Consider the following 8,722-nt stretch of genomic DNA (forward strand, 5'->3'; position numbering starts at 1 on the left):
TGAGGTGTGTGTTTTGTGTTCTCAAATGTGTATTTTTTTCTCACAGTTTTGTTTTATTAAGTACATCATGATAAGATAAGACAGAACTTTATTGATCCAGCACTAGAATACGTTTAACTTAAATCTGAGATTCTCTTTAAAAAAAAAAAAAGTCCAGAGAACTTGATTTTACTTTTTTAGATTTTTCTACCTGGATTACAGTATTGAACATGAATCAGGATAAATCTGAGATTGTTCGTTTTTATTTTGCGCATGCGCATTGAATGAAATTGAAAAGTTTCTTGGCGCAGCCAGTTGCCATAGTAACCACCACAAAGTCCCGCCTCTTCGCTTTAACACCCAATCAAATATCACTATGTTACATTAGCCGCGAACTGCGAATTTCCCAATTTTCTTGGTGTTGCTGGAAGTTAAATCAATGAAAGTTGTCACACATAAAGCAATATGAGCACGGAGCAGGCCGCCGAAACCAACTGTAGTGCAAGCAATGTTCATATTTTATCGCCGGAGGAAAACGACTCAAAGAAAGAGGCGTTCAAAAGGTAACTGTTAGCTTAGCTGTAAGGAAAGCTAGCTAGCAACCTTTGCTAAATGTTAGCCTCTGTTTTTTACCCTGACTTCATTAAGCTGTCACAACTCAGTAGCCCTGAAAGTCTTGTTCTTACGCTAACCATGATAAACTGAGGGGTTAAATATGTGTTATTTGGCTAATTGAGTAGTTAAAAGTAAGATAAATTGACGTAAAAGAGAGGCTGTGTTGTGACAAGAGATGGCCATTATTTTCTTTTTCATCTATTTTCTTTTTTCACTACTTTTAATATTTTCTTATGAAGATTTCACCTCTCCATTTCTTCTTAGAACTCCGTTCTCAAAGTTGAAGAAAGTGCACGCCAGTTTCAAGTCACCAGTAAGTAGCTTGTCTTGTCTCCATACAACTCTTGTACTTTGTTCCATGAATGCACGACATTTTTTTGGTACATTCTGCATTTTACAGCTTCAGGTAGCTGAAAGTCCTAAATTTAGTCCTGAAGAGGAGGTGGCAGAGCTACAAAGGAAACAGGAACAGCTGGATTTAGAGATAGCACAGCTGGAGGCAGAGTAAGTATGAATGTGTACATCTGGTTCAAATTTTGTTTGGGCTGAGATAAATTGTGGCTTTTTAAAATATCAGGAGGAAACAAGGAATTAGTAACTTCTCTTTGGACATGAAATGTTCTTTAGGATTTTTTTTTTATTGTTCATCACGTGACATTTTGTTTCTGAGCCCAAGCATTTGCAAAAAATTTATTTAGCTAAGACCAATATTCTGTTTGTTTTTCAGGGGATATAGAGTTGAAGAGCTGGACATTCATATTAATAAGCTGCATGAATACAATGACATCAAAGACATTGGACAGTCACTTCTAGGTCGTATCGGTAAGAGATATACTGTGCAAATGTTTTATTTCACCATGTTCAATTTTGTGTATGTCTTGGAAAAAAGTCTGATAAAATGTTTGCACACGAACTATTAGTTTACATCAATCCAGATTTGCAGCTCGACAAATGTGACTGAAGTGGACATTTTTTTAGCCTAATTTGTTTTATTAAATCAATATGATTTTGTCTTCTGATTATCATATGAACACTCAATCTTTAGGTGGACAGTGACGTGAAAATCATTTGGTTTTGGATTAATGTTAATTGCCCTCTGTATAACAAAACAGCTGAGTTGTTTAACATTGTGTCAGTCATTTGGACGTTTAGAGGAAGCGCCCCATCGTCCCTCTTCTAGTTGCAGCTTCTGTTCTTTTCATAACAAATTCAGAATGTTTGATGGCAATTTAAACTTCTTTTTTTATTTATTTTATTTTATTGTTGTCAGACTAGCCGCTTGAAAGCACAAATGGTCTAAACTACCAGCTGAATGTGAAACTTGTTAACACCTCTTTGCTCATTTATTTTAAGACCAAACAATCTGAGAAACATGAACTAAGTGACACACTGGCAGTGTGATCATGTGCTATAAAACTACGTGATATTCTAAATACCCATCCTTCCATTAGCTGTACCTGCTTCTTCCTTTCCAGGTTGGATATGTCACTGGTACCCATGTCCACTCTGGATAGGTTGCAAGTTCATCACAGGGACACATAGAGACAAATAAGACAAACCATTCACACTCTCACACCTTAGGACAATTTGGAGTTACCAATTAGCCTAACATGTATGTTTTTGGTCTGTGGGAGTGCCTGGAGGACATCAAACTCCATCCAGAACGGTCCTAAGCAGGGATTTGATCTGGCAATTCTTTAGCTGAGAGGCAACAGTTCTACTAACTGTGCCACGGTGCTGCCGTTTTAGACACAATAGATGTGGCACAAATCACTGTTGACATTTTTAATCCCATGTGACATTTGAAGATGAGTTCCATTAAAACATATAAAGAGAGAAGATGGTAGACAAATATGATGGGAGGTGTATGCATGAAACCTGATATGAAGCAGCAGGCTATAGGAAAAAATGCAAATTAAAACGGCAAGCTTGAAATACAATGTTGATTTAGGTAATTCTTCAACCAATCAGTAGAGGGCAGCAGAGAGACACGTTTGTTTTCTATTAGAGCCAAAAACAAAGCATGTCTTTCATTTAGCTAGAGTCTGACAGCACTGAAATGGTTTTGATTGTTTAATCTGGCTATTAATAACCAAAATCTAATAACATTTCACTCGCATTAAATTAATTTGGTATTGATCTAGCTCATATTCCTTGAATTAACCACCTGATAAAACCTGTTAATTAAATTTGTTCATAAACTGGTTGATATTGATCAACAGCTGGGACATTTGATCGATCTTACTGAAATCATTGAACAAAATAATGTTATTGCAACAATAACTGATAGTTCAACAAAAATATGCGTGAGTTACAACATAACACCGATGAGTAAGGAGAGCAAAGTTCACATCTATTAAGAAAGTTGTAGTGAATCATGGCTAAACTGGTTTCCCTCATGACTTTTGACTTGTCTTTCTGTTTATATGTTGTCTTTTGTCAGTGTAAAAGAAAATGTAGACATTATTACAAAAGTTTTATTATTTGCAGTACTGGTGTTTCAAAGATAATTTAAATTAAGGCTTATTTGTGAGGTAAAGCTTTACGCAGCGCAGTTGAGATGATAATGACCTTACTGAACGGAGATGGCATTTCCACTCTGACACAATGTCAGTCTTTCTCTTCACTTACACTTACAATTTCAGTCTCTGTCCACGCCTATGCTTATATTCATACTTGCATGTGCACATGCAGTCAAACACAAACAGTGTCTATCTTCTCTCGTCTCGCTCTCTTTGTCACTTTTTTTTCCCCTCAAACACTTTCACAAAGATCTGCACTTTGACACTGAGGACCGTTGTACTGTATGTTGTTGTTCTGAGGGAGGTGATTGGTGGGCTGCAGTGGAGAGAGATGTCCTGTCCTAAAGACAACTGTCCCTTTGTCTCTGATCATGGCTTTCTGTCTGCAAAAAATGAAGCTATTGAAGTTTGAACTTGTTCTTTTTATTAATGGTGAGGTTTTATTTTTTGGTTTGTGTAAAAATCAACATTTTCAGGTAATTGCAGGATGGATTCATGTTTATAAATACTAATTTTAAAGGTGATGATAATATTCAAAAAGCGTTCAATACAAAAACAAGTGATGATAATAATTTCAGTTAAACAAATGTACTTTTTCTTTCCTGACAGGCTATTCTGTTTATAATCAAAAATGTTATCTAAGTCGTTTTACTTTTTTTCCTTCAAGAAATTATAAAGGCAAAGTTTGCCATTTAGATTAAAATGTAGCCATTTTTAAATAAAACGTTTATTAAGGATCATTAGGAAAAAGCTACAGTTTTCCACAAGGATCTCCCTTTTGAAGCCTCTAAGTTATTTTAAAAATAGATTATTTTGTTAAAATATTCGTTATTTTAATTTCAATGTATAAGTTTGAAATGCAGGATTTGTGTCCCTCATCAGTAACATGTTGGGCCAACTTTATTAAACATTTTTACCAAGCAGAAGCCCCGTGTTTTAAAGCAATCACGGTCCTTCATACTGTGATCCTGGTCTGTTCAGTGTTTCGTGGATTGTTTGAAAAGTCGACCAGAGGGAGTTGACCCTGTAATGTGTCTCTGTCTTCCAGCTGCTCTGAGGGGGACCACCACACGAGATCTCTACTCACACTTTGGTCTTGAACTGGATGACTGAAAAGAGAGTAGGGGGTGGGAAAAGATCAGAAGTTCAACGTTGGGAATGCTTTGTCAGACCAATGAAAGCAGGCCAAAGGATGAGGATTGAGTAATTGCATCACCTTCATAAAGACGCATGCACTTATTACTTAACTAAACTTGAATATATATATATATATATATATATATATATATATATACATTTAACAGCTTCTCATAGAGCTGTTTGACAGACAGAGATAACGAGGAGGGAACAGGTTTAGTCCAACATGCTGGCGTGGTATTTAAAACATGCCAACTGTTCAGGTCTTAAGCTGATTGCAAGTGACAATGAAGATTTTGTCCTTTTTTTCCATCCATCTGTCTGGAGCTGTTGGGTAACTTTGACTAAATGTTTGTTTCATATATGAGATGACAAATAGTTTAAGGAAAAATGTGCACAATGACTTTGGATATATTGTCTCTTTATTTAAAGGTTTGTCAAAAGTGTGATATAATTAGTACCCCATGCAACTTTCTTTTTGCACTACATGTGTAATAAATATATAATAAATTTGATGAAGGTAACTTGTAAAAAGGTGTTTGTTAAAGTTAAGGTTTCTTTGTCGTTCGCACCCCATGTGGTACATGTGGTTGAACGAAATTGTGTACACAGGGTCCCAGTTACATCCAACAAAAGTATAAAATGTAAAGAAAAACTAGTAATTAGATCTAAGATATGAACTAAGAAATATGCTAAACTAAGCATGTTCTTGATGTACTGAACAAAATGTTGGATACAAACATTCTTGCTTTATCTCACTTAAAGGAACCACACTCGACAGGAGAAGATTTTTAACCGGTTTTTACTTGCGAGGACAGATTTTCAGGACTGGTTACACAGATATACAGGAAGTACATGAAGCCCAGTCACAAGAATCTGCCACGGGCGGTGTGCGGAGTTTGTTTTTATACCTTATCAGTTCAGCCGAGCTCACAGACTCTGAGGTGACCTTGGAGTGCCAGCTGCACACATCTGCCTTATCCAGCTCCTCATTCAGCATTCTACAGTTAACATTCTCAACCATAGTTATTAAAAACCTCCACACCTAACACAAAAAGTCATTTGTGTGGGTTTATGTTACAGGTGTGGCCTAATCTTGTCTAGTGATTATGAGGCTTAACTTTTATCAGCAGAATTGCACAACTAGAGTGATGGATAAAATTAACTGCATTGTGTGTCATTAGGTATCCAACACAGGGAAGGTTTCATTTAATCTCTTATAGGTCATAGTTCGCAATTATAGTCTGAGGATTACACAATTACCTGTTTCATTCGTTATCTCACACCTGAGTCATACTTTGTTCTTGTACTGTGTAAATGCTGTTCAAAACACTTTGAATTCTAGTAACTTATTATTTTTGTTTGTTTGTTTATGCAGGCACAACACCATTTAGCTTTTTTTATTTGCAAAGCAGCCATTTATTCAATTACTTTCTAGCCAGTGAGGAAGTTCCCTCTGTTGCAGCGGTGATCCTGAGTTTTTATAACAATTCTGAAGAAATCAAATCAGGTTATGTAATATGGCTCATGACATCTTTACATTGATGTTTTAACATGTGAATCTGCTTGAATCAAACTTTTGGATAAAGTTGTGGAACTCAGTCAGGTGAAATAGAAAAAAAAAACAGGTCTTTATTTTTGCAGTTTGGTGTGGCACAAAAAATCAGAAATTTAATTAGATATTTAAGTCTATGACATTGTGCAAAAGCAATTAAAAAGCCTGCAACTAGATCTTCATTTAATTGGATTCTAATGGGTTTTCATTGTAAAGGCAGTAATTCTAGTTCTCGTACCACATTCCTTGCCCATCCTCCGGGCTCCTTTTGTCGTTTGGACCGTTTGTGGCTGAGCGAGGCAAACAGAATGATGAATGGGCGAGGTGAGGCGGACTCTACAAGCAGAGGCAGGGCTCTTTTTGACGCCATAATGGCCTTGTGTCATTACGGGGCGGGGCCTTCTCTAGCCGGTTAGCAAACAGCCGCGCAGCCGCAAACCCCACCCCTGCCGGAGGTGACGTCAAAATAGACCCCTCTCTCTCGATTGGCTGTAACGCCTGTCTGTCAGAGATCGTGCCTGATCCACCGATTCGACGCTAACAGCAAGTGGGCGGGCTCATCTCAGAAAATTATAAGGTCATTTGAATTACGCCTGCCAGGGAGCTCACCGGTTACAATAAACCTAAAGATGATATGAATTATTCGGACAATAAACGGTTGACGACCGCGGGGTCAAAGTCGACACGTCTTGTCAGGTCTGTTTTGAGGGCAGCAGCGGGAGGTGCTTGTGGGATTTGAACCCAGGAGCGTGTGTCCGCTTGTCTGCGTTTCTCCGTCAAGCCAAGCTAGCGGCGGCGGAGAGAGAGGGAGAGGAAAGGAGGGCGACCAGGCTGGCCTGTAAGCCGATCAAGGTGGAATCTCACGCAGCGAGTTTCACGTTTGTGGATTTCTGGGCACCTTTATGCTGTGACGGAGAGAAAGAGGGAGCAAGGTATGTCGGCTAACACTGCTCATCCCTGCTAAGCGACCATCATCATCGCCCCCGCGATGTTCTGTTGAGCTCAGCGGAAAGATGGTCAGGTTTTATTAAACGGGAGAAAGACGGGTCTGTGCTCGGAATCTAAATTCAAACCCCTCCGGTCCTTAAAAGGTAAATTATGCCTCCTTGACAGCTGTCCGCCCGCTTCCTTTACCGCTGCGCATCCTCCCGTCCGGTTAGCACACTGTCCCACCAGGTCACGGATGAAGGCCGTGCCTCACGCGCACATGGTTCTGGAGGTAACACCACATTTGCCTTTCATCTTCCGATTCCTGCCGCAGTGTGATGCTCCTCCGCGCCTTTCTCATTTCCGGGTTGGGCAGCAAACGGTGAGCTGATGACGGCTTTTTAAGTGACAGCTGTCCTCCTAAAGCCTGTCTTTTGTGGCATTCTGTGTCCCATCAGAAGGATTTAATGGTTTGCTTTATGCTTTGGATGTAAATAGCTCATTGTCACCACATGCAGGGAGGAAGAGGGGGAACATGTCAGAATAATTAACCCAATGGGCCTTTTTCAGAACAATAAACAAAAATGAGAGCAAAGCTGATGAATAGATTATGAGTGCACCTATCATTTACTGCTCAGGATCATCTTTCTATCAGGTGTCAACAACACTTTGCCTTGTTACTACAGATCTCTATGGTTTTTGGAGGTTTCCTCAAGGTCTCTATAGCTTTTTCTACTAATCTGCAAATGAGTGGGTTTTCGTTTGTTTCTTGCTTCGCTTCACATCAGAAGACACTAAAGCTGCTGTGAGTCGTTCTGATATTGCAAGCTGAACACACCTGCAAATCACTCTCCCTCCTGAGGGGTGCTTAGGGTCTTTGCTGGGCCCGGTCCACATGCGAGGAGATTTTTTTTTTGCCAGTTGTAGTGAAACTGATCATTCAGACTAGCTGCAGTTTAAAAGCTTGTTTGTTTGTTTTTTTTGCTGTTGGATAAGAAGCAAAATGTCCTTAAATTTTAGAGCCTCACTTTCCTAGAAGGAATGCATATCACCCGCTGCCTTTCATGCAAGAGTCTAAAATAAAATCATCTTTTGATGATGATCAGGGACAAAGTCGCTGCCGTTTTGGTCAAACCTCAGTAATGATGTGTGCAAGTTGGAGTATTCGTTGTAGATGATTCTCAGCTACTACCACACACCAAACTTTAGCTTAATATCTAAAATTATCACCTTTTTTTGCCTTCAGTTTTGAGCAATAACAGAACAAGTCCAGTTCTTTCATTTAAACCTTTTAGGATTTGTCTACTTGTTTTTGTGTTCAGTGAGTAATTTCACTTTATTTCACCCTTTCATGCAAAGTATTCCACTTGGACTGGCCTGAAAACAGGCCCAGCACATGTAAACAAATCACTGTAGATAACATTCTTCAGTTGTTCGCATCGCGTCTGCACACTTGAACCAAAAGCAACCTCTGCGCAGACATATTCAACCTTAAGTAGTTATGATCTGGAGCCAAATGAATGTTTCTTTTTTTAACGTGTGTTCACGTTTTTTTTTAGGATGATGCGTCTTTCGTGTTGCATAGCCCTGCTGTTCGTGTTGAGGCTGCTGGCGGGCCTGCCGTGGTACCAGGTTCTCCCGGGCATCCTGATCTTCTACCTCGGAAGTGGAGGATGGAGCTTCCTGGAGATTTTTGCCAAAACGATTGGCAGGGACTTACAGTAAGCTTGGAGACAATATTTTCATACAATTCAGAATATTATTAAAATATAACTTTTAATTTTCTTTATTATTTAGACATCTTTGTCCTGTTGTGCTTGTCTTACTAACAGTCATAAAATGTGTGCGTTTCCTTTTTTGGCTTAAGTTTTCAAATGTTTTAATTTTCCACTTGAACGTTGCACCTCAAGCAAAAGATGGCACTTTAAAAGTACCTGTTATTTTTTACATTTCCACTTCATTAAAATAAATATAAGGACATTTAACT

At 38.8% G+C, this 8,722-nt stretch overlaps 2 protein-coding genes across 2 annotated transcripts in view; both read left to right on the forward strand.

Moving 5' to 3' along the window:
- Positions 1-372: 372 nt before the first annotated feature.
- Positions 373-4,242, forward strand: LOC119424819 (DNA repair protein SWI5 homolog). The gene is made up of 5 exons (XM_037692321.1): positions 373-542; positions 859-907; positions 995-1,098; positions 1,322-1,416; positions 4,165-4,242. Exons 1-5 carry the CDS (start codon positions 445-447, stop codon positions 4,227-4,229), a joined length of 411 nt encoding a protein of 136 aa, XP_037548249.1. The 5' UTR covers positions 373-444; the 3' UTR covers positions 4,230-4,242.
- Positions 4,243-6,521: 2,279 nt separating this feature from the next.
- Positions 6,522-8,722, forward strand: part of slc27a4 (solute carrier family 27 member 4) — a 16,643-nt gene continuing 14,442 nt past the window's right edge. Inside the window, exons 1-2 of the mRNA XM_037692318.1 lie at positions 6,522-6,740; positions 8,295-8,456. Of these exons, the coding sequence (XP_037548246.1) occupies positions 8,296-8,456 (161 nt within the window). The 5' untranslated portion in view covers positions 6,522-6,740; position 8,295. The remainder of the gene's footprint in view (positions 6,741-8,294; positions 8,457-8,722) is intronic.

The sequence above is a fragment of the Nematolebias whitei genome, chromosome 18 (assembly GCF_014905685.2).
Source record: "Nematolebias whitei isolate Nwh7 chromosome 18, NemWhi1, whole genome shotgun sequence".
Taxonomy (NCBI): Eukaryota; Metazoa; Chordata; class Actinopteri; order Cyprinodontiformes; family Rivulidae; genus Nematolebias; species Nematolebias whitei.

Coding starts and splice junctions, on each gene's coding strand:
- LOC119424819 (XM_037692321.1), top strand. CDS start 445: ATGAGCACGGAGCAGGCCGCCGAAACCAACTGTAGTGCAAGCAATGTT. Junction 543..858: donor AAGAAAGAGGCGTTCAAAAG/GTAACTGTTAGC, acceptor ATTTCTTCTTAG/AACTCCGTTCTCAAAGTTGA. Junction 908..994: donor ACGCCAGTTTCAAGTCACCA/GTAAGTAGCTTG, acceptor TGCATTTTACAG/CTTCAGGTAGCTGAAAGTCC.